This window comes from Ruditapes philippinarum, unplaced genomic scaffold (genome assembly GCF_026571515.1).
Source record: "Ruditapes philippinarum isolate M1 unplaced genomic scaffold, ASM2657151v2 ctg2624_1_1_1_1, whole genome shotgun sequence".
NCBI lineage: Eukaryota > Metazoa > Mollusca > Bivalvia > Venerida > Veneridae > Ruditapes > Ruditapes philippinarum.
Genome location: NW_026856741.1, coordinates 1 through 27,736, shown reverse-complemented (window position 1 = coordinate 27,736; position 27,736 = coordinate 1). Strand labels below are relative to the sequence as shown.

The 27,736-nt window shown below is 32.9% G+C and overlaps 2 protein-coding genes across 2 annotated transcripts; both read left to right on the top strand.

The window, feature by feature from the left end:
• Positions 1 to 6,085: 6,085 nt before the first annotated feature.
• Positions 6,086 to 7,069, top strand: LOC132747565 (uncharacterized). Its single transcript, XM_060736980.1, has one exon. It carries the CDS (start codon positions 6,250 to 6,252, stop codon positions 7,000 to 7,002), a length of 753 nt encoding a protein of 250 aa, XP_060592963.1. The 5' UTR covers positions 6,086 to 6,249; the 3' UTR covers positions 7,003 to 7,069.
• Positions 7,070 to 26,699: 19,630 nt separating this feature from the next.
• On the top strand, positions 26,700 to 27,689 carry LOC132747564 (deoxyhypusine hydroxylase-like; the record flags this gene model as incomplete). Its single annotated transcript, XM_060736979.1, is given in 2 exon segments — positions 26,700 to 27,096; positions 27,613 to 27,689. Coding segments are annotated over 2 exon segments (348 nt in total), but the record flags the coding sequence as incomplete, so codon positions are not given.
• Positions 27,690 to 27,736: the final 47 nt, after the last annotated feature.

Genomic DNA, 27,736 nt, shown 5'->3' with positions numbered 1-27,736 from the left:
TGATTGGTTTTTGTATGATTAATTGGGTTTTGTATGCTTGATTGATTGATTTGAATTGATTTCATTGATTGATATTTGTATGATTAATTGATTGATTGATTTTTGTATGATTGACTGATTGAATTAATTAATTAATTAATTAATTAATTGATTCATTGATTGACTGATTGATTGTATTTTACTGTTTGAATTGTAAATTACACAGACATTTAAATGTCATGATCATGTTCTTTTAGAGTGGTCTCTAATAACTCTTTAGAGTGGTTTTGTTCGCGTACTTGTTTTATAATTTTGTTATATTTTCTTAATGTATGTACAAAAGTGAGACTTAAATAAACAAATTGTCTTGTCTTGCCTTGTACAATTGAAATTACGTGATTTGTAAACCTCATGGCAAACGACTTTTTAAATACAAATACACGTGAAAAGTGTTTGACATTTAAACACAATGGATAACCAGTGAATTGTAGTATTTAACTACTTTTTATATCCAATACAAAATTAAGATATGCACAATATTAAACCATATACCATTCCGAAATATTCTGTTAAATAGCAAAGTTTCACTAGAAAACTGGGGATGTTTCATACTTAAGATCGTTGTCGCGTGAACAAGGTTTGATATTACATTAATAAGTGTACGGTCAGCCACCCATGCCCAATTTTGCTCAGTTATACAGCACGAGGACTGTATGTTTTCATCTTTTCAAGTTCGTGAAATTAACATTGCTAGATTTTATCGGGTGTTTTCATCACATCATATGTAATGAAAGCAACAAAGGAAATCTTAAATTGAAAAATGTGTTTGACGTATTTCATTCTTAACTGCTTCTGTGTTCGTCTGCTAAATTATCATTAGAATATCAACAATTTGTAAAAAAAACAACATTTATACGGAGAAAACATGAATATTAAATAGAAACGCCTCATGCCAATTTGTAATTTCATAAATTTGAAGTCATTTCAAAAAAAGTTTTTTTCCCTTCTTAGTTTTGATTAACTCAAAAATTGTTTTGATGTATGAATGAAAAACTATTTTTTCAACAGTGATTTTCACTCGATTTAGATTTATTCAAAAGATTGAAAATTTTATTAAAATATCAAACTACAAAATGTGTTTATAATAATTTCTGAATTGAGGATTATCAAAGAAGTTTAAAGAAATTCACTCATTTTTTTCTAGTTGCAGACCGCACTAGCTGTACAATGTTATTAAAAATTGCACATATTACTTATAAAGATGTTTGTCAGGTTATATGACCAAAGATGTTTGTCAGATTATATGACCAAAGGTGTTTGTCAGATTATATGACCAAGATGTTTGTCAGGTTATATGACCAAGACGTTTGTCAGGTTATATGACCAAGATGTTTGTCAGGTGATATGACCAAAGATGTTTGTCAGGTGATATGACCAAGATGTTTGTCAGGTTATATGACCAAGATGTTTGTCAGGTGATATGACCAAGGTGTTTGTCAGATTATATGACCAAATGTGTTTGTCAGGTTATATGACCAAATGACCAAAGATGTTTGTCAGGTTATATGACCAAAGATGTTTTGTCAGGTTATATGACCAAAGATGTTTTGTCAGGTTATATGACCAAAGATGTTTGTATACGCGCAGTCTGATCAGGATCCATGCTGTTCGCAAACCCATTATGTTGGTTTTGTCGTGACGCGGCTCATATATAAACAGTGGAATTTTTCATAAGCAAAATATGTTAAAAATACTCGTCTGTAGTTGAAGAAGATATGGATTACAGAACGTTTTAAATCAGAATATAAAAGCAAAACACTTTAGTTGTAGAACGTTCAACATGTTAGAGAAAATGTGATATAGAGGCTATTGTGTTTTTCTCATTACCTTTAGATTGTGGGTCCAAACCCTAGAGGGTCCAAGACTATTTGATCATATGGCAGCAATACTAATTAACAAAGAGTCGAAAGCCGTTCAACTAAGCTCAAGACTCCATCATGATAAAAATAAGATGATGAAATAAAGATGTCTTAAAGTTTTTTAAACTTGATCAGGTTTACAATAATTGCTCGTTGGAATACAAAACCCGCGATGAAATATCACACTAGTGTAAACTCGTCAGTTGAGACCTTAAAGCGATCAGTGTGACTTTAACCCTGAACATGCTGAATATCTTAAATGGACTTGTCCCACTTCCATTTTTGGGACTGTCCATTATCAGTTTTAGGGATATCAATTTGAATATTTAAAATCTGTCAGCCAACAGTATAGAGCCTGGTCAGACTGCACGGATGTGCAGACTGGTCTGGCTCTATACTGATGGCAAAGACTTAATGCTTTCGGGTCGTTAATTCCAATCCCTCGAAAAGTTATTCACCTTTTGTTGATGATTAGCATTTTCTGGGTCGTATTTTTTACTTTCAATCATACAAAACTCAGATGAAATTAAAAGGTAAAGTCATAAATCACGTCAATAAAGCAATTTGAATCACCCGCCTCCTTTTTAATGCCGAGAAATTATCGAGAGAGTGATTAATTGGTTTACACTTTATTTTAAAATGGTTCATTTAATCACCACATTTGTGTGCACAGAAGTATAATTTTCGAGTTTTTCCATTGCTTTATTGTAGATAAACATGATTACTACCTATTCAACATGATTACTACCTATTCAACATGATTACTACCTATTCAAACAACACACTGTTTTTACAGCTTGACAAAAAGGCATGCGTATCCTTATAAAGTAACTTACAATATATCAGCATTTTATAAATGCTGATGAAGATAATCATTCTATAAGTCCAAAAATTGCCACATATAAAATGTGCAATGAATCACATACCAATGCCGCTTTTACGACTCCCAAAAAAATGGTATGGCACGGCCGTCAGGTCACTTGCTTACAGACATTACACAGCGTAAAGCGCACTAAATGTCAGCGGGCGTATGAAAAACTGATTGTTTTAACTGGAAAAAATAGTTTCTTTTTAGGAATGTGATAAATAGAATATTATATTCGTATATAACTTGACTACTTTATTTATTGAACTCGTTGAATATAATAGTATTATGGTCGCCAGAGGCTCGCATTACATAGTAGGTATTGGGTTCAAGCGGTGCTAGGGACAAAGTTATTTCCAAGAAGCGCAGTCAGAAATGGTTTAAATATGCTGAAAGCTTTCTCACAAAAAAGCTTAAAATTAATTTTTGAAGACCCATTATGCCGCAGATATGCTATCATTTTTTATTTCTTTAAAACATTTTGTTTTTGCTATCGTATTTCAAGTTCCAAACAAATACTCATTCGCCATGTAGATGAACTACCTTTTGCTTCTGTTGTTGATACAATTATTGTGATTTAATATTTTGTATGGAAGTTACAATACTACATTATTTACAATTTGCTACTTTTACCACACATTACTGCATGCCCAGCGTTTTTTTCTTCAGTTGTTAAACATTTAAACATCTAACATGCTTTAAATCCACTATTAATACATTTAAAACGCATGTTTGACATTACTAAAGAATTTACACAAAAATAAAGGATTTCTAAGGCATAATGTGCCTTTAAACTAATGTGTTACGATTTAAGAAGCATGCATATCGTTAATAAATTGTTTATCAAATGTCTTATGAATGTCACCGTCAGATTTTTATTGACATTCCAATTATATTTTTCTTATTTATCATTTCGCTTTCTATTGCAAATGTCCCCTATCGTTGATATCTTTTTAAGATAAAAATTTAAATACAATTTGGTTAAACAATTTTTCTTTCACACCCTGTATATGTGGTACAGGTAGGGTTGATTAAATAAGTTGATGTAAGAGGTGCATGATAGATAAAGTGTTGTTGTTTTTCTGCTGAATCATAATTGTTTATTCATACTGCATGCATGCATAACATAGTAGAACAGAACAGAGTAGAACACAAAATAATATAACAGAACACAAAAGAAAAGTACATAACATAACATAACATAACATAATAACATAACATAACATATAACATAACATAATAACATAACATAACATAATAACATAACATAACATAATAACATAACATAACATATAACATAACATATAACATAACATAACATATAACACATAACATAACATAACATAACATATAACATAACATAACATAACATAGCAAATAGCATATAGCATATAGCATAGCATAGCATAACACATCACATTACATCATCATCATCACCATCACCATCACCATCACCATCATTATCATTATCATTATCATTATCATTATTATTATTATTATTATTATTATTATTATTATTATTATTATTATTATATAAAACTGATGCAAAGCGGTATTTCATCTTCGTGGAAAAATGGAATACATTCAGAAACTTGACCGTTGTTGAAGTACATGTGTACTGTTTTAAGTTTTTTACACTTATGTAAAATTGAATGACCTTTTATTTATTTTCTATTTCCAATGGTTTAAAAGAAAAATGAAATAAATATTATAAGAAAAATGTTTCTATCTTTAATTCACTTATCCCACGGGTGATTTAATCATTAATAATCATTATTAATCCTGTTTTGAATGACCGTAATTTAGACCAAATCATAGCAAATAGAGTTAAGATAATAGAAACCGGCTACCGTTTTATGCAAATATGATATTGTAAAATAATTTTATTGATTTTATCTTTGCTATTGTTTCAAAGTCACGAATTCGATTCATCATATATTGACATATTTAGTGATTAAATATTAAACGAAATTTGATATCCGATCGATGCATCACAATATTTCTAAACTTATACACATGTATCTAAATACTTGTATACCCGTAGGTTCATTGGTCGTTTTAATTAAACGGAAAAGTTTCACGGTTTTCGCAGAATTTTCAACGGGCTCCGTCCACAAAAGGTAAGTTGCGACTTTTATTATGTAGATAGTAGAACCAACTTCAATTACTTCTTTTGATTATTCAATTATTTTATAGGGAAAGTAGAATAAATTGAGCGTTTTCAGTAGTTGAATGAATGTTCAAAATTATTAGAATTAATACGGACTGATAATAAATATAGGCACATTAATCCTCGGAAATATTGTTTGTGTCTTTCTGTAGAAAATGCAAACACCAGTTTTATAATGTTGCAAAAATGGATATAGAAAATGTAAGATATTTATCAACTAACGAAAATGGACTGAAAGTGAAATAATCTGTGATATAGGTATTTAAATGTAAATAAAGTTGTTATTTGAATACAGTACAAAATACTACATATAAAGATATTGTTAAACTATGCATATATCAAAACGCAAAAAGAAGTAAAATATTTGAGCCGCGTCACGACAAAACCAACATAGTGCGTTTGCGACCAGCATGGATCCAGACCAGCCTGCGCATCCGCGCAGTCTGATCAGGATCCATGCTGTTCGCTTCCAAACCCTATTACAAGTAGAGAAACTGATAGCGAACAGCATTGATCCTGATCAGACTGCGCGTATGCGCAGGCTGGTCTGGATCCATGCTGGTCGCAAACCTATTATGTTAATTGGTTTTGTCGTGACGCGGCTCATGTCTAAGCTACATAACCGCCGAGCCACTTTTGGAAACTGAAACAGGACATCAAAAATAAACAGCTTATTTGAAAAATAAAATAAAAAATATGCATTTTTATAAATAGAGGATATTCAAGTTTTTTTCTATAAATAAATACAGGATTTATTTTCATCAGGTGGTATGAAAATAAATATTTCATGAGTGGCGGTAGCCACGAGTGAAATATCGTAATTTTCACGGAACAAGATGAAAATAAATCATGTATTTATAGAAAAAAACTTGAATTTCTGTTTATGATAAACATTTTTCTCCTTTTTGACATAACACTTTAAAAGACTTACTTAAATTTTGTGTACTGGCAAAATTTAAAAGAAAAGACACCAGTGAAAATACGGAAAATATGTTTCACTGCAGTGAAAAAAAAAATATTACAGTGAAAATACGGAAAATGAAAATACCCATTTTATTTCATCAATATTTCTCAATATTTCATTTATAAGTACATGTATATAATAATGATAAAAAAAAATAATACGCATTTTTATAAATTATTTCAGATTATGACGTCATTAATCAAGGTCCTCGATATAGCACTAGTATGTTGTGCAATTTTTTCTGTAATTACAGCTGAAAATGCTCTATCAGATGCGGAACTTAGCGTATTGCAAGCAAATGGTTTTACTATAACAAAACATGAAAGTGACAGTACTATAACTATAGAACATCATGGCTACCCGAATCACACGTTTGATGGCGGTTGGGGCGACAATCCGAACACCGCCATCATGGTCAACCATTCATACAACTTACCACTGGAGGCAACTGTTGCAGCAAGTGAGGGATGTGCCACTTCTCTTCATAGGACTCGGTATCAGCGGAGCAGCCTTTTACAATCCGTACACAGGTTTTGGGTGGAACGCCGTAGAAGGAGAATGTGCGGAGACACTTGACAACTGCTGGGGACATCCATCACCCGATGGTACATATCACTATCATAGAATACCAAGCTGTTTATATACGGAACCTTACGAGGACATATTCCTCGGTGTTGCTTTAGACGGATATCCAATCTATGGTCCTATGGATGCTACTGGTAAAACATGGACGTCTGCGGAGCTTGATGTTTGCCATGGTCACACTTACCTTGGACCATACATTTATAGAGCAACATTCGATTTCCCATATATTTTGAGTTGCTTTCATGGGCAGGATGTCAAGAATGGTGAAAATGGCAGGCGCCGTCGGGATGTCTCTAACCACGTATATCGTCGACAAGCACCTCCCGGTATTCCGCCAGGGCTCGACAACGATCCATGTTGGCATGCAGAAAATGCTCAGTGGCAACAACTGTCATGTTTTGTTGTTTGTGAGAACGCCGGGTCAGATTTATCTAACTGTCCCGTTTCTGATTTGGCTGCCAGTCCCTCCGTTGCGACCATGGGCGTTATATACATGGTGATGACTTATTTCTGCATCTAGACAAAGTGGAAATATTTATTTAGAATTACGGGAAAAAAGTATGTTTTATATGATTAAAGAAATACACTGTATATCACATTAAAGGGACATCATATAATATATGCTTATTTTGAGCTCGGGATAGTTCCTCCTTGAAGGCGAGTGCTAAAAAGGTCGAAAAATGGGACGGAACTGCGTATTATTTCAATACGTGAACTGACCCTATAGTGTGTTCAAGCGTTAAATTACAGTTATACAGAAAGTAAATACATACGTGCAATTTAATTATTATAGAAACATCAATGTACACAGTGTACATAGCCTAATTTTCACATGGTGTTATTTTGCCGACGACAGTTTATAATTCATTGTCCAGCATTGTTATTTTGCCAATGACAGTTTATAACTCACTGTCCATCATTGTTATTTTATCGATGACAGTACATGTATATAACTCACTGTCCAGCATTGTTATTTTGCCGATGGCAGTTCATAACTCACTGTCCAACATTGTTATTTTGTCGATGGCGGCTTATAACTCACTGTCCAGCATTGTTATTTTGTCGATGGCAGTTTATAAGTCACTATCAAGCATTGTTATTTTGTCGATGGCAGTTTATAACTCACTGTCCAAAATTGTTATTTTGCCGATGGTGGGTTATAACTCACTGTCCAGCATTGTTATTTTGTCGATGGCAGTTTATAACTCACTGTCCAGCACTGTTATTTTGTCGATGGCGGTATATAACTCACTGTCCAGCATTGTTATTTTGTCGATGACGGTATATAACCCGCTCTCCAGCATTGTTATTTCACCGATGGCGGTATATAACTCACTGTCCAGCATTGTATTTTTTTACCGGTGGCGGTATATAACTCACTGTCCAGCATTGTATTTTTTTACCGATGGCGGTATATAACTCACTGTCCAGCATTGTATTTTTTTACCGGTGGCGGTATATAACTCACTGTCCAGCATTGTATTTTTTTACCGATGGCGGTATATAACTCACTGTCCAGCATTGTATTTTTTTACCGGTGGCGGTATATAACTCACTGTCCAGTATTGTTATTTCACCAATGGCGGTATATAACTCACTGTCCAGCAGCATTGTTATTTTGTCGATGGCAGTTTATAGCTCACTGTCCAGCATGGTATATAACTCACTGTCCAGCACTGTTATTTTGTCGATGGCTGTATATAACTCACTGTCCAGCAGCATTGTTATTTTGTCGATGACAGTTTATAGCTCACTGTCCAGCATGGTATATAACTCACTATCCAGCATTGTTATTTTGTCGATGGCAGTTTATAGCTCACTGTCCAGCATAGAATATAACTCACTGTCCAGCATTGTTATTTTAACGATGGCAGTTTATAACTCACTGTCCAGCTGCATTGTTATTTTGTTGATGGCAGTTTATAATTCACTGTCCAGCATTGTTATTTTGTCGATGACAGATTATAACTTACTGTCCAGCATTGTTATTTTGTTGATGGCAGTTTATAATTCACTGTCCAGCATTATTTTGTCGATGGCAGTTTATAACTCACTGTCCAGCATTGTTATTTTGTTGATGACAGTTTATAACTCACTGTCCAGCATTGTTATTTTGTCGATGACAGTTTATAACTCACTGTCCAGCATTGTTATTTTGTTGATGGCAGTTTATAACTCACTGTCCAGCATTGTTATTTTGAGGGATGATGTTTTATACTTCAGTTTGAAGTACAAGGTAATTGTATGTTATTCAATAACTCTCTAGTATTATGATCATTTGCCGATGATATTGATAATAGGATAATGGGAAGTGCATGTCATAGCTTAATTATAGGTACGATGTTTGCCCTTCAACCCAAACAGCATCCCGTTTGAGTTCTAGCGCTATCCATTCCACTGTTCAAGTGTTTTTTGAACAAATAGTATTGAAAGTTTTATTAATTGCTACATGGTTCATCTATTTAATTAATGTATTTCTCAGTCAATATCTAATAATTTAGATGTGCACTAATCAAGGAACTTTCAAAACAGTACAGAACCTTCTTTATTAACTGTTCTTTCGCCTTTCGTAATGAAATACAATTCGGTTTGGCTGGTTGGGATTTAAACGAATCAATGCTTTGCACAAATATAGGTAATGCGGCGCTTTGACATGTTTGGTGGAGGAGGAAGACCTCAGGTGTCTCTTTGACTCTCTGTGTAGTATTGCAGACACTAGCGGGCATCTATGTAGTACAACTGACCTTTCGTAAGCTAGCTGGAGAGTTTCCTCACTTGAAAGAATCCAAATTCTCCCGCGGGTTTTGATTCAAAAGCAGCGAGGGGCAAGTGGTTCGAAGTTAGAGACTTAAACCATCCGGCCATGGAATATGCAATGTTTTTTTTCCAAATAAATATGACCCGTGTACATCTAGCAATGTTCGGTCATTAATGTCTAAAGCATTGATATTTCTACTGTAAGTGCAAATGTTGATTATTAAATGGCATTGTTGTGCTAATTGTACAACATTACTTATCTTACAGTAGAAACAACCATGTCCTGTTCAATTATCAACTCATTTCGCTATCGCCAGTTGATTCTCCACATTGACCAAAATTGCTAAACATGGGTAATTTAATGAAACAAAACCATTCATCATTTTCTGTATTTAATTTCACAATAACCATTAATTATGTGCACAAAGTTAACACATTTTTGCGACGGACGCGCCCTCAGGCGCGTTCAGAGCTAAGTCATCTACACATGGGATTTCGTTGGCTACACTCGCGCAATGTGTCCTAAACCGATTAACAGCCCAAGAAATAGTACATGAATTTGATCCTTCAAAACTCCCATACTTTGTCTGGATATCTTAATGTCTTCCATATTTAGCCTTTTAAATTTCAAATTAAGTCATCCAAGTTAAAATATGAACGTATATTATTGATAAAAACGTTGTAGTCCCGTAGTATTATTGCGCAATATGCAAATTACTGCTGAAACGATTTACCGCTGTCGAAAAAGTAGGACAGCAAATTATACTACAATAAAGGTGTAACCTCTGAGTTCCAAGACATTATTAGTAGGAAATAAATATTTCTACATTATACAAAACATTATTATTAACAAATCAAAAGTTTTTCGTCTCTCTAGGATAACTCGCGCATTAATAAAAGAAGAACTATTTTCGTGACTCATACCGCGGGTTTAGCTGAATATTCAGCAGTTATTAATATATTAGATGCAGTACAATAGTTAGTATAAATATCTATTTTTGAAAATGCATGTAAGAAGAGAGTTTTTTCAAAACTTTACCGCCATGTAGTCTTTCATGGTAAGGAAGTTATAATATCATTTCTACTTCCGATTCTTGTGGTTTGTTTACATATTTTTCTAGGTCATGATATGAATTAACCTTCGCTATTCTAAAAATAGATTCTGCTTTACCTGTTCTGATTTTTGGACAGGCGATGAGGGAGTACACATTATAAACCAGCGGATTACATGCAATACTTTTAGAAATTCTATACAATTGTAAGAAGCAAACAAGTTGAAAATGGAATTTAGTGTGAAATATTGAAAAGGACAACTAAACACTGTAGTGCTTAAGTGACATTTAAATTAAAATAAAAACGATGTGCTCTGGCCTCTACATCTTTACCTTGTAAATAAAAAAAAAAATCTAAAAAAATCACTATTAATTGCTGATGATTTTAACCAAATTTTTTTTTAATGAGACATTATCCAAGAGAAATAAAAATACAAATGACTTATATTTTATTGTCTATATGCCCACTATGATATAACACGAAGCAATTCTAAACAGCATTCTCAAATGTATAATGTATTATGTTTGAAGTTTATTTGCCTGGATTTATTTTAGAAATATTTCGTTGACAGTTTTTTTATCTATTTACATATCATTTCTTAGAATAAATCGATAAGGACACTGATTTACAAGTTTGACCAGAGTTTTTAGGCATGAATTTCATTCTGTATTTAAGTGCTTGAAAGTAGAAAATCTGAATTATATCAGTTTGGGACACAATAAATTGCTCTACAAATCTCGATCTTGTACGGAACAAATTTTCTCTGTTATATATTTTGTGTTTTGTTTTTGTTTAAAAGAAACCTTAATGTCTCTCCGGTTGCATGTCCGTCGCATTCAGTGCTGCAGCACTTTGATTAAACAATATTACAAACTTGATAACAAATTAGAAAATACATGTAGAAAAGTAACAAATGTTATATACTAAAAAAAAACTATCACTTAATTCGAATAACTTAATATTTGTTTGAATAAATAATATATAAAACAAGATGGCCATGATTACCCTAAATCGCTCACCTAAGACCAATTGCTTAGTTAATAATTCTTCAATGTAGAAGTTCAGTGGACTTCATTTGGGCGGGAACATTTTTTTTTGAAAATTCGGATGGATAAGGATATTTTGTTAATAACTCACACGGTGGTCATCATGCTATCTCAAAAGCTCAGCTCTGAGAATTTTGTACCCAGGTGAGCTTAAAAAGTATGCAATACATGCTACAAAAAAAAGAAAAGAAATAACAAAAAAGTCTGATTAAAAATACTGAATTACATAATTAAACCTGGATAGTCTGTCAGAGAGAGAGAGATAAAAACCTTCAGCAAATTATTCTAGTCACTTTGACCTTTTACCCTTCAGTTCATTTAGGTCAATCTCATTTCAGCAAATTATTCCAGTCACCTTGACCTTTTTACAGTGCTGTTCATTTAGGTCAATTTCATTTCAGCCAATTTTCTAACTACTGTTACTCTGACATTTCAGATAAAAAGAATTTTTAGAATAATTTGTTTTAGAAGCTGTCTTACTGAAAGTTTGATTGAATAAGACATAAATCTGATTTCTGCTTTCACCTTTACTTTTGCTCATGTAAATACATGTACTTATTATCAGACAGATGGTATTCTTTGGTATTTAAGAGTGGCAAATAAAATAAGTATACTATTATTCTATGAAAGAAAAACATACAGGCTGAAATCAATCATTTGCAACTTAACATTTATAACTATAATCTAACATTTATAATTATTATCTAAGTTTTAACTCTGTTTCCAAGAAATAGCACAATATCATGTTTACTGGATTTCTAGATAAATATAAAAAGATACATATATTTTTCATTATTTAAAAATTCACATTATTTCTATAGTAACAAGTAATCAAGAGCATCTGTCAATAAATTTTACCATAAGAAAATAAATAAACTTAAACTTAACCACAATAATTTTATAACAAAAGAAGTCTGGAGTGCCGTCATCCTTAAAAGAGAAACGATTTAATTTACTCAGCTAAAAAAAAAAAAAAAAAAAATGGTTATATACTTGCTGAACTCTGTAATATCATAAAGCATAATCATTATTGTATAATGTATTTGTAAAAACCAAAGTTTCAGCCGTAAAAAAAACACAAAGGGCATAAAAAAATGCTTTTCCTTTCCCATTCACTACATGGATGAAAGTTGTATAAATTTTATTGAGAGCAAGTTAGATTTAAAACTATTCATATTTTTAAAAAAAACTAAACAAAAAAAAAACAAAAAAACTTTCAGATGCCCTTAACTTAATTGAATTAAATTAGAAGACTTTTACTTTTGTTTAATCACTACTCCCAAACATGTATCTAATATAAAATATGAAACAAAACAAAAAATAACTTACAAATTTATCTGGTGTAAATACACAAAAGTCAATTAGAGTTTTAAATTCAAAAATAAATCTAACAATCATATCATAAAAGTCAGAAGTATTAAGAATCAGCAAACAAGTTCAGATTAAAACAGTCATATATTAGTACATCACAGCAGTAAATAAATATTTTTTTCACAGCAGCAGCCAGTACTGAAATATATCATATCAGTACAAACATCACATTATAATTTCTAGAGTATAACTACTAAAAGAAACCTTGTCTTTGAGCCTGCACAGCACCATGGGTCCTACAAATCACCTTGTTTAGGTGAACAAGTGTGTCAAGTTTAAAGTTGGTACCAAATTGTCTGACATTTGACCTTGATCTTGAAGCAATATATTGGTGGGAAGAGTTCTGCACATTACCTTGTTGTGGAACAATTCAGCAAAGTTTGAAGAAAAAAAATCCATAATGTTTGGGTTTACATAGACATGAAACTGTCTGACAGTTGACCTTCAAGTGTAACCTTGACCTTGAGGCAACAAAGTGGTGGCATAGTTCCTACACATCGCCTTGCTGCGGTGAACATATGAGCCAAGTTTGAAGGAAAATCATACAATGAGGAAAAGATTTATAGAGCAAACAAAGTGATTTCCAGTACAGCCCTCAACATCTTATGTAGTGGGTGGGGGTGGGGGATAATAGTGGTATACATGAGATCTACCAATATACACTGTATACTGTATGCAATACAATAAAAAAAAGGTGGAGGTACATTTGTACTTCTGGCTCAGCCAGACTTGAGTTATATATAAAATAATAATTGAAAACTATAGAAACAAACAAATAACTTAATATGCATGTATCAGCTATAACAAACAAATAAAATAAACAATATAACAAAAACAATTTTACAATTTCATTATAAAATCAGTATCAGCAATCAATATGAGAAGAAAATAAGTAAAAAAAAAAAGGTAAAAAATTCAAAAATTTTCAGCTGTTGTCTAGGCAAGAAGTCATGTACCATGTAAATAATGTATATATATGTTTACAACATTAATACAATATAAAACAAGCTACAGTCTAAATTTGTACAAAAAAACTGCAAAAAAAAAAACAACACATCAATCCACACTCATACACAGTTTCAGTTACAGCACACATTTTACCCACTTAGTCAGTCATGTAACCTGTACATGACCGTCCGACTGTGTGCCAATTAAACGATAGGTGAAAATAATAATGCTACTGGCCTATATCTGCTTATAAATAAAAAATCCAAAAATTTCTAAATTTTGACAATTTGATGTTAAAGTAACTCTACTGAGGCCAAAAATTGTTCACAATAAAAATGATTATTCTGGAAAAATAGGGGAATGAGCTGAAAAATTGCACACAAGTTATTGGATAAGACATAAATCAATTAGTACACAAATCTTGGGAAAGTATTTTCCGTCCTGTCATGTAAAAAAAACACAAAAAAACAGTGGAGTCCCTTTAAAGGTAAAGAATATGTTATTTAGGGGTCAAGATCATACTTCTATTCACTAAACCCTTTAAACCAGTTCTTTCTATTTCATCTGTGAGGACCAATAATCATCCAGCACATGATCTGCCCAGTTCTCTATTCATTCAAAACATACTAAGAAAGATGAACTGTATGTGGACAAGTCCATTTAAAATACATCCATGTATATGTAGCAATGTCCAGAACTATGTTTTATCCACAAATGTAGGCTCTAGATTTTAGCATGACAGCTTACAAAAACTCCCTCTAGCCTCTTTAAACTCTTTGTTATGTTGTTTATTATTTCAAAGGTGTATCATTAACAATTAAATGTTATAAATCTATATCTAAAAATCAACCATCTGTGATATCTAGTAGTATAATTAATTTTACCGATGGGCAAATGCCTAAAACTAGTTATATTATTGCTCTGAAATATATAATAATGTTATCTGAATAAAAAAAAGCATTAACTAAGTAGAATAGCTGATCTATAAACAGTGAGATTACATATAAGCTTCTTTTATTTTCTGTTTGAACATGGACAAACAATTCTATGTTGTTTCAAACTAAGTATTTTAGTAATTTTATCTTGGAAAAGTGAAATAACACTGTTAAGCATTCCTCAAAACAGCATTCCCAGAGCTATTTATTTATAACATTAAAAATAGAAGATCAGGAAACAAATTGTCTGCTTTACTAATTTAAATAGAGAAAAAAGACCAGTAGATTTGAGGTATCAAGGGGTATCGTCGGCAAATTGCTTTTCCCGTCTTAATTCTTTTGATTAGACTATTATATGAAATGATTTATCTAAAAATAACATATTTAACCTTTAAAAAAGCTGAAGCCTGCTTTAATATTGGTCTAAATAAACTAAATACAATAGTTATCACATACATTCTGCTTAAGTACATAAAAAATGTACTTATTACTTTAACAAAAGAAAGAATAAAATTTCTAACTTACATGTAAGACTAGGATACCAATTTAAATTGATATTGTATTGCAGACTATGTCTTTATTGTTTAGTTACTTGACAAAATATAGTATTATGCTATTGCTGCACATGATTGTACATTATATGTAGTCTGTAATATATGTATGAGCTGGTGACCTGATTATACAATAAACTTTTGAATCTTGACTTTAACAACATATAATTAAATTAATAACTAGATATTTATGATTCATTTTGCTATGCACAAGTACAAATCTCTGTGCAAATCTCCGTATATCTAAAATTGCTGTTTATATATATTAGTGTTTATGATCTTCTCCAGTACATACCAGCATGCATGTACATGTACGGTAAAAATGTGAAAATAAATCAAACTTGGTGGTACAAAATGTAGAAAAACAATTTGTGATAAAGCATCTATACATATTTCATACAAAACTATTCCAACAATTACTGTTGCTTTGTTTGAAATTTCACTGAATTAAAAGAATATTGCACAAGTTTTGATTTTCACACACAAACTCTTGTCTTCTTTAAGTTTAACACTCATAAACATGTTCATATATGTGACACATCATGTGATCAACATTTGCTACATATGTGCCACATCATGTGATGAACATTTGCTATATATGTGACACATCATGTGATCAACATTTGCTACATACATTTGTATGTGACATCATGTGATCAACATTTGCTACACATGTGACACATCATGTGATAAGCATTTGCTACATACATTTGTATGTGTCATATCATGTGATCAACATTTGCTACATATGTCACCCATCATGTGATCAACATTTGCTACATATGTCACCCATCATGTGATCAACATTTGCTAAATATGTCACCTATCATGTGATCAACATTTGCTTCATATGTCACACATAAAAAACAATACTTGATACATATGTGAGACATGAACTAATAAATATTAAATACATATGTGACACATCAAACATTAACATTAAATACATATGTGACACCTAAAGTACCGGTATAAACACTAAACGCATAAGTGACACTTTAAGTACAAAATGTACCAACATTAACATTAAATACAATATGTGACGACTGAAGAAATCATCATTCAATATACATATATAACACATCCAGCAAAAAAAACATGCCAGTTGGGTGTCAAAACTTTTGATAAAACATTTCACAGTTCATATCCTTTCAGCTTTCATGAACAAACAAGTAAATCACACTTACGTCATCATAATTACTAACTTGTATTCAAAGTAGAGCTAGAATAACATCATCATTAAAAGCACTGGTTCATAAAATTTAAATTGTTGTTTACATTACACTATAAAACATCATAAACTGTCAGATTTTTCCTGGAAGCTTATCAATCTTAAATTTACAGTCTGTGTAAATGAGCAAAAACCTACAGATTGGTACACCTTTTACCTGATATGAAAATACATATTTTACTTTACTTAAGTCATCACTACAAGTAATAAAACATTATAGGGATTTCTTAATTTATGTAAAAAGCATTGAAAACTTCAACCAATGGAAAATATAAGGTTTTTTTAAGTGTTAAGTAAATTCAAAACATATATTTTTGCTTTATCATTTAAGTTTAACTTTTCTTCACCCATACAAGCGAAAAAATCAAGCTATTCCTGAAGTCAAACAGACTACTCTATTATGTTAATGACCGTTCATTTTTTCCATTGATTCCCTACGAATTCTTTCTTTTGCAACATGATGAAAAATATAAATAACAAAAGCATTGACAATGATCGCAAAGAACACGGCTCCAAACGTGTTCCATAAAGTGGGCGTGTCTTCAAACTTCTTAATGCTCTCTAGATGCTCGTGTATATCCGTGTACATTCCGTCAATCTGCTTTAAATTCATGAACATGATGCACACATGAAAAATCTGATGACTGTGAAAAAGGAAATCAAATTTCCCTGGGAAAAATCGCTGAGGTATATCAGATCCAAAAAAGAACCCAGCTGTAAAAAACCAGATCATTTGCGTTGTGTGGTCCTCGAGACTCTGGTCCCAGCGAGCTGTGCCGTCTGCTGGACGTTCCTGCCGCACATAATATAGGTACATTCTATGTGCAATAGGTATAATCAGCCAGGAATATATAGACACAACCGATGACAGCTGCCAGATCTTGCGTGTAAAAGGATACGGACGGGGAAAATTGGTTTTTGAATAAATTCCAAAAAGCAAACAAAAATGGATAGAATACTGTACATGGAAAACTTTAACAGATCGTGTAACTAAAACAGGTGGTACATAGAATAGGGATAAATTTTACTACCTAATCCAAATACCAGCCCCCTGTCTATGAAAAAACAGTTAAGGGAAATTCAGATTTTTTAGAAAAATGCGCTGCAAAATGCAGAAAACATTATCATATGATGGAAAGCAACTTGGGAATCCATGGTCATTGTATGATTTAAAATCTGCGAAATTTTATGACCTTGCCATGGATAACACAACCAAACAGTTGGGCCCTGATTCATGCACCCTTATCCGTTTTAAATAAGCTTAGAATAGTTGCCACGGTTATGAAAAGGTCAAAACCCCAAAAATGGTTCATGGAAAATAGGAATGTCTGCCCTTGGCTTGGGGAAGCCTCTTAATTACTTTATGGATCACCATGACCTGAAACAATATAAAATACTTTAATTCAATTTACACTATAAAATATGAAAACAGAATAAATGAAAATTATATTTGAACTGTAATCATGTTATGATGGACAAAGTGTTTAAATCCGTCCAAAACTGATTTACATCATTTACTTACACGTCTTACAGAAAAGGAAAAGACTGAGATCTTAACGACTGTACACTGAACAGCACTAAAACACCACTGAACAGCAGTATCAATACTAAGGTATGGATGCAATTTACATAACATATCATGTAGTATTTTTTATCCCTTTACAGAAAAAAATACTATTAACAAAGAAAACAACATCACTGTAAAAAGTATGAAGATTGTTATATTTATAAATAATGATCCTTAACCTCTGTATGAACCAGATACATTTTGTACTTTCTCATACTATCTGGGAATTCAATTGGTTGAGAAGTTGCTTTGTAATGATTTTATGCTACACAACATTTCAGATCATTAGTACAACTCTAAATTGTTTAAAATGCATAAATGAGCCGTGTGTTGACAAAACCAATGTAGTGCATTTGCGACCAGTATGGATCCAGACCATAATGGTAGGCTAAAATTAGCCACCCGCAAAAAAAAATACTTCAAAAGCCTTTCCTACTAATCAGTAAAATTACAATTTCCGCAGTTCAATCTTCATGCGAAAGTGTGACGTATTGGCATGCATGCGTACATAATTACTAAACTTTACCAATTAATGAAAATTATTATTTACACATCATATGACGTATATTAACTAGCGGGCAACAGTCAGTTCTATTTCTCGCTATGATTTCAGATGCAAACTGCGAGTGAACCCATCAGTGATTGGCTTAAACCACTTTCATGCAGATAATTTGTAATGCCTATTATACTGATAGGCGGTGCTAATTGCCTTGTTGATACGAAATTCTTGTTTCAGCACATATTGATTCACATACAGGTAAGTTTCCTTACATCTATCGTAAATTATCACAGGTCAAAAATGACACGTGAGGTAATTATATGACGGGTCAAATGGGTGCATTTTAGAATTTTCACAGACAACGACCACCCTGTCATCATATAGACGTGTTTTGACGCCTTTTCGACCCCCCACCCTTTTTGAGGCCTCAAACAGTGAAAAATACACTATTTAGGCCCCAAACACTGTTTTTCGTTTGGGAAATGTTGCTAGGGGACGTGCCCCCTTCTGTTTGGGGGGTTTGAAGGGGGGGAGGGGTAGTCCCCCTCATCGCCAAGAAAATTTTAGACTTGTGAGAGGCTAAAAATGACCCCAGGTCGATCATAAGGTAATGTGTCACCAATGCTGAAAAGCCTTTTACTCTATCTCAATCCATTGAGATGTTGCAGCACTTTGACATCAATTTTGATGGAAAAAATCCACGCAAAATAGTGATTTTTGGCAATTTTGAGATGTCCCGTCCTTGCCATGGTAACAGGAAATTTAAGACTGAGCATCTTGTTACAAAGGCAATGGTCCAGTCAGCATTTATGAAAAGTTTGATTAGTATTGAAGCATTTTTCATAGTTTCATAGCAGTTTGAATTTGTAACAGGAGGCTTTTCAATGAAAACAGCCATTTTTCACAATATGCTCAAGAGGGAAAGGGTTAAATTCACGAATTCGAAAACCTGGCTAAACGCCGTTTTCCGGTACCTTCTGTACATAGCTCTGGGGAATTCACCTAATGGAGTGTAATAGCCAACTCGATGTTTTCGGCCTTTTTTTAAATTAAATTGAAAAAAAACAATTATTTCTTTATAAGAAAATAATTAAATATCATTGTATGAATAATTCCATACAAAAAACAAAGTAAATACACAAGTTTACGCAGAAAATAACCTTATTTATTACGGAAAATTCCTCTACGTCTGTTTAAATTTTATTGATTTTCATTATAAACAATTTATTTTTTGAAAAATTTGCAATAGATATTAAAGGAACATTAATCATTTTCAAATACATCAAGTTTTTCCACCTTATACAGTAAAATAATGATAGAAAAACAGAAATATCATGTTAGAGTGTTATGTACTTCATTGACCTTTTCGAAAACCTAGCTAAACACCGTTTTCCGGTATGTTACCGTTTTAGCTCTGGGGAATTACACCAAATGAGGTACATAACACAGTTACGTGATATTTCTATTTTTCTAATATTATTTAAGCGTTTAAGGTGATAAAATTGATGTTTTTGAAAATTATCAATATTCCTTTAATATCTATTGCAAATAATTCAAAAAAAAAAAAATTATTTATAATGAAAATCAATAAAATTCAAACAGACGTAGTGGAATCCTCCATAATAAATAAAGTTATTTTCTGCGTAAACTTGTATATTTACTTTATTTTTTGTATGGAATTATTCATACAATGATATTTAATTATTTTCTTTTATTTCAATTTAATTTTAAAAAAGGCCGAAAACATCGAGTTCGCTATGACACTCCATTAGGTGAATTCCCCAGAGCTATGTACAGAAAGTACCGGAAAACGGCGTTTAGCTAGGTTTTCGAATTCGTGAATTAGGGGGCAGGGGACCTAAAAATGAAAAATTTTGTATTTCAGTGTGACCAGAAACACAATTCCAAATATTTCAAAATCTGTTTCACAGGCAGATAACCAGTTGCACAGCATTATTCAATGATATATGACATACATTGAAGAAAATAATAGTTTGCATGCATTGCTCCTTCAAAAAATGACTGACAGCAATTTATATTTACCCCCACCCAGCCAAAATCACACCTAAAATATACCAATATAGGCAATCTTCATGAAGGTGCAGCATACTCCAGAATCCGCCCGATTCCTTTAAAAATATCAGTAACACGCAGTGCACGCTATGGCATTTTCAGAAATGACAAATAAAGTGTCTGTCATACGTTTAGATTTTTCACAAAATTTATCTGAAATTTCTTACTTGTTTGGCGCCAACTGTCAAAGCCTGATTTTTAACTTTTTCACCTCCATTCGGAGAGTCAGAAATACATAAAAAGCTACCAAAATGCTTAGTTTCGGGTAAAAACCCAAAAATATATCTCATTTCCTACACACAAACAAGAAAGAATTACTATGACAGAGAAATATCAGAAGTTATCAGTACCTTCAAAACACCATGTCTGAGTTATTAAAAAATTTGACCGGGGCCATCATTCGAATATGTCCCCTGCCCCCTTAAGATTTTTTATGTGATCCGCATTAAAGCGTTTCCTTTTATTTTCTTAAAATATGGAGTATTTCGCATTAAACGTTAACTTCGAAAAGTGAATACTGCGGTTACTTTGTATTTAATCAAATATTTAAAAAAGACCCTATTTCAGGGGAAGTAACTAGTACAATGACCATGCCTGTTATATGATTTACTTAATATCAAGTGCCAGGAACCTGTGAGATGGTTATTTTTCTGTATTCCACCTTCATTTAAATACCATAAAGTATTTTCAGAGTATTTAAAGTCTTTTGGAAGGAGATTATAGCAAGAAAAACAATGTTACAGCCACATTTAATGTCCCAAAATGAATTTCACAGGAAACCAGACCCCATTTATTCTGGCATACACCTAAAAATGCAGTAAAGATACCACTTTTGACTTATATGACATTATGTACATTTGTAACAATTAAAAGTGCTCAATTATGCATTATTATGTCAATTTGCACAATATAAAACTGTTAAATCTGGAGAAATGTGCACATTCTGTGAAGTACAGTGTTTGCCAAAATTCCAAATTTTTATTACCTCCCTTGACTTGACAGTCTACTTACTCTACATAACTTGAAAAATCCTACCAATCACATCCAATTTTGACTAACAAATGTAGAAGGAATGTTTATGGGCACATTTGGGTCAATTCCAACACATTTTATAAATTTGAAAATTTCCTTAAGGGGGCAGGGGACCTAAAAATGAAAAATTTTGTATTTCAGTGTGACCAGAAACACAATTCCAAATATTTCAAAATCTGTTTCACAGGCAGATAACCAGTTGCACAGCATTATTCAATGATATATGACATACATTGAAGAAAATAATAGTTTGCATGCATTGCTCCTTCAAAAAATGACTGACAGCAATTTATATTTACCCCCACCCAGCCAAAATCACACCTAAAATATACCAATATAGGCAATCTTCATGAAGGTGCAGCATACTCCAGAATCCGCCCGATTCCTTTAAAAATATCAGTAACACGCAGTGCACGCTATGGCATTTTCAGAAATGACAAATAAAGTGTCTGTCATATGTTTAGATTTTTCACAAAATTTATCTGAAATTTCTTACTTGTTTGGCGCCAACTGTCAAAGCCTGATTTTTAACTTTTTCACCTCCATTCGGAGAGTCAGAAATACATAAAAAGCTACCAAAATGCTTAGTTTCTGGTAAAAACCCAAAAATATATCTCATTTCCTACACACAAACAAGAAAGAATTACTATGACAGAGAAATATCAGAAGTTATCAGTACCTTCAAAACACCATGTCTGAGTTATTAAAAAATTTGACCGGGGCCATCATTCGAATATGTCCCCTGCCCCCTTATTATGTGTAATTCCCCAGAGCTAAATCCGAAACGTACGGGAAAACAGAGTTTAGCTAGGTTTCGAAAAGGTCAATAGCCTGGATTTAAATATAGAGAGATGAAGTGTTTGGGGATTAGATGTCTTGTTTCCTTGGAGACCAGTCGATTTTGTGGCCATGTCAATCTGACAGTAGGTAATTTGAACTGCACTATCATTGCACTAGACTGATACCTATATATTATGTATACAGTAAAGATGAAAAAAATTGAGAAAAAAACTAATCAACTGACTGTTATTTGAAATTTTGAATGTATAATATCCATCTGATTGAGAAAGTAGTTACGAGTTAACTAGGGGACGAATAGACCGAAATATCGATCTCTGCCTGCTCAAAATATTATTCAAGATCAAACTGGTAAACTCATTTCATTTGACCAGTCATGCAATTAATTGCAAATATCAACTTGCAAACTTTTTTCAGCAATTGATTTTACGCTGTAACTTACTAAGTTTCGGCTTCCGTTCGTCAGTTTGTTTTCGTACCCGGAAGAATAATATATCTCTAAAATCCGTCATCTCGGTCAATGACCGGTACGTTACGATACCGATATCACATTGAATCAAAGCACTGAAAGTACTGAAGTATACATTGCTTGATAATATAATCCATTTTTGTCATCAAGGCCAAGTTGATTTTAAGCTACTGACCTCAAAAACAATAGGGGTCATTTTCTGACCAAGGTCAATGTCCCTAACAAGTGACTCACACCAAGGCTTTTTTCTTCCAAAGTTATTTATGAGACAAGGTAGGCTAATTAATTCGGCGTGAACGGTTTGACCCATTTTACAGACTTTTCTTTTCTTTCTGTCAAACCGTTACGCCTAATTTTAACTGTCATTTTTACGCACGGAAAATCTACCGGCAACACTATCGATAGTTTGGACTGATTTTTACTGCTTTAACCTGAAAGTAACTTCAATGTCCTCTAAAAATTAATAGAATATAAATTTTAGTACTAACTTCTCCACAAAAAATATTAGATTGTACCTGTCTTAACGCATACATGCGATTTATTTCAAATTTGTACTGTCTACACTACCTTTGGCGGACAAGTTATGACGTCATCGTAAAAAATCGATTCCGTGAAAGCTGGTAGTACCTACCAGTGTGTCTAGCAGGTAAGTGTGGGTAACGGAGGAAGATTAACTTGCAAAAATATCGGGGAAACAAATCTATTCATTATTTTTTAATAAATTTTCAAATTGAATTTTCAAATGAACAGATTAAGAGACTTATAAATGTATAAGGTGTATGTCTTGTTGTTTCATACTGTTTTGGTGACACTTTTGTTTGTGTCCCTTGTTGTTTTCTCGTCTTTGGTAAGTATCTTCCCTTTGCCCCTAGTTTTATTTCTTTATTTCGCCCCTCCCCCTTCCCCGAATTTCCTATCCCCTTCCCCTGTGCCCGTTAACTTAGTGGTCCTATTAATCATTCATTTATTTATTTTCTTTGATTTCCTTCTCGGTTACATTTTAGTGATAAGCCTGACCGTGCTCTCCCTTGCGCCCTGTCCCGTTTTAATTTAGGATCCTCCTGGGTTCCTTGCTAATGGTTCTTTTCCTGGGTCGTGTGGGGGTGCGTTCATTGAACGTCGCCTTTCCTTGTTCATCTTGCTTATCATATTGTATACATGTATTCCGAACCGTAACAGATAATGATTATCAATACAAGGTTCGGCAAGCAAGCAAAGAAATGTAAATTAAACAGAAACCAGAAAAAACTTATCCACATACATGTATCCACCCTCCAAAAAAAAAAACCCACCAAAAACGCCTGAAACTGCAAAATCGAAACATAAATACACATGAGTGCCAAAGACGGCTCTGATAGGTGCAAGTGCTCCCTTTCGCCGGTTTAAACAGAATTGATAACTTAAACATAATAATGTTGAAATTTTTAATCAACATCCACAGATGTGTACATAATACGGCGGTAATCATGGAACTTTCAATGTGACACATTCGAGGTGCCGTTCAATGAAAAGCGGGAACTAGATAACATGGAATTTTAAATTTATCAGAGGTTTTGGTGTCTTTTTGCGACAGTCGTTCTAACATTTCTCCCATCTGTCTTACATTGTTATGCTATTCAACGTCTAAATAACGGTCACTAGTTTTCCGCTTGCTGCGTTTTTATCATAAACCCGTCATATCTGTGCGACATTTGTATTCTACTGAGGACTGTCTGAAATTCCATTTTATAGTTTGAAATTTTAAGATTTTTTTCTTCAGAATTTTAAGGTTATTTTGGTTGTTTTGAACTTCTTCCCCTACACAACCGTCCTCAATTTCTTTTAAAGATAAAACAACTAGAAATTGATATGGAGTGTAATATAAATTGAAATTCTTCTTTGCTTCATCATGTATAGTATAATTATAATTCATTAAGATGTACCTACAATTACATTGTATTTTCGTATGTGGGAAATCATGGCAGGGCTATAAAATAAAAAGGTAGTTCAGAAATTTCACCTAATGATCACAGATGTTTAAAAAATCCAACTTAATAATATCTAATTTGACAATTTAAACAGACTTAAATGCAGTATGATCTGACATCGGACATCATAAACTATTTAATTTCTTAGTAAGGTTATCAGAATTTCCTTTCCACATTCTCTTTTTAATGCTGAAATATTTGTGTGTGAATAAAAGAGTTATTCCTGCAATAATTCCTACAAATAACATAAACAAATTGTATAATAAAGCTTGGCAAATACAATCGATTGCCGCCGATATCTGTGTTACACCATGGAATTTACAATTTTACCATGACACCGCTTTCAAATATGGCCGCTTTCAATAATTTTCAACGATTAAAAAATTAAAGTGGAATATTTAGACTTCTGTTCGACTTTGAAGTATGATAATTTGGAACCTTGCATAAAATGACCGTTTCTTTGAAACTTTTTTAGTTTTCGCTCCCAACAACTTCTAATTGGGAAGCGTCCGTGCATAAAAATGCAGTTCGTGGTTGGACTTGGAAAAAGACAGCGCCCGTCCAAAATTATCTCGGTGTCTCTTTGACAAGTCTAATTAGTTGGACTATGACCTGGCTTGAACTCTATACAAAGTCAATTCAAATTATCCTACAAGACTTAATTACCAAATTATAGTACATCCTTTTGTATAGCTTGTCATGTTACAGATCTATGTACTGAACTTTGATGCATTAATACATATATTCTGGTGTGTTTTGTTATTCATCTCTACACATTAATTTTCAAATGCATTACTTTATCGTTTATTAATAAAAATGAAAACTATAATCAAAACAATTCAAATGTACTGTAATAGTTTCATTATTCATTAATTGTTACATATAGTCTTCATATACAACCTTTCCAAGAAATTAATTTATATTGGACAGCAAGTTAACAAGTTTTTTTCCATAATCAGGCTTAACTTTAGATGAACCATTTACAATATTGAGCTAAAACATTTTTTCTATTTTTTGGCTACTGTGATCTACTTCTGATTTTCAACCAAGGTGATCCATGTTCAAACATGAGCAAAACCTGTCACACATATTCTTACGATGTTGTGTGACAATTGGGGCAAAAGTGTGACCAGTACAGTGTAAACAAACTAAATGACCAGCAGAGTGTTAACAACTCAATGTCATCGTCGGATACACATGGTTGATTAACATCTAACATGACATAACTGATAAATGTAAATGCAGGGGGCCTCCATTGCCGAGTGGTTTAGGTCGCTGACTTGAGATCACAGGTCCCTCAACGCTGTAGATTCAATCCTCACTCGGGTCGAAATCTTTCATGTGAGGAAGCCATCCAGCTGGCTTACGGAAGGTCGGTGGTTCTACCCAGGTGCCCGCTCGTGCCTGAAAAAATGCCTGGTGGGGCACCTGGGGTCTTCCTCCACCAATTAAAGCTAGAAAAAAATCGACGAAAAATCTCGGCGGGGCGCTCTAGGAATGCCCAACTTGAGTGTACTTGGGCTTTCCGGCGGCGATCTTAAATAAACGCATTAAAAAATGTAAATGGTTCGGCCGTAGGTATCCGACGATGCAAAATGTGGCACACCGCAGTTGACATAAGATGGATCACTCCCGTTGAAGTTTCTTATTTCTGTAGAACAGCACGGATGAACACTAACATATACATAGTGAAAAATATTTTACTGCACCAAAACTTTAACGCAGACACCGAGGCGAGTAGGACAGCTCTCCATATACTTCGTATAGTAGAGCTAAAATTATCTCTTCCTTTCTTAACAAATTATTTTAAAAAGGAGAATTAATATAAAGCTGGGAAAATAGTCACTTGTGCATAGCAAATCGTCATAAACGTAGTGCGTGTCATTATGTGGCGAGCTGTTAATGGGACGAATTTTAAAATTTATCCGGAAATAATACGTATTTTAGACAGGTTTTAAGGTACGCTTGAAGCATGTTGTAAACAAAATTATTGTTGAAGCACAAATTCATTACATTTTCACGGTTTTGATATATTTATTCAGTAAAATGTCGGTGTCAGACAAAGAAGTTATAGGAAAAGTTTTGAATGATAGTTCACAGCCACTAAAAGAACGTTTTAGAGCTCTATTTACCCTCAAAAATCTCGGCGGACACGATGCAATAGATTTGATTGCGCAATCATTTTGCGATGAATCTGCATTGCTGAAACACGAACTAGCGTACTGTTTAGGACAGATGCAAGATTCTTATGCTATTCCAACGTTGGTTAAAGTTCTCGAAGATAAATCACAGGAACCAATGGTTCGTCATGAAGCAGGTACTTAAGTTAACACGATAGATAGTGGTATAGTAGTCGGATGTTTTTTTATTTCAGATACACATGCTTTATTTTTTTTAAAACTTGCTAATGATGAAGGTAAAACAAAAAAATATTACATCAGTAATTGAAGAAGATGATAAATTTGTATCTGTTTTTCTCTTTAAAATTATCAAAAGAAGAAAATCAGTCCATTGCAGTGACCATTGGTTACTTAACTGAATTTTTTATTAAGATGGAGACGACTGAACAACATTTCTGTCTAGACAGATGAAAGGCATGGTGCAACATAGCAATTATAACACATGCAAACCTACCACTGAATTACCTAAAAATATCCTGGAACATCACATCAGTCCAATAATATCATAACATAGATCAAACACAATAAAATATATTATATACTGTCGTGTTCTAGTCCATGTCATGTTCATGGCATTAGTTCACTGTTGCCATTATGACAGAAATTGAAAACTTTAAAGACAGATAACACTAAATTTAACTTTTCTTATACAGGAGAAGCTCTTGGGGCTATAGGAAATAAAGAAGTTTTACCAATATTGGAGAAATATTCAAAAGACCCTGTAATAGAGGTATTCATGTTTCAATAAAATATTGATTATATACACTGTGTTGTATG

Excerpts from the sequence above, each read along its gene's own strand:
- LOC132747565 (XM_060736980.1), top strand. The coding sequence starts at position 6,250 with ATGGCTACCCGAATCACACGTTTGATGGCGGTTGGGGCGACAATCCGA.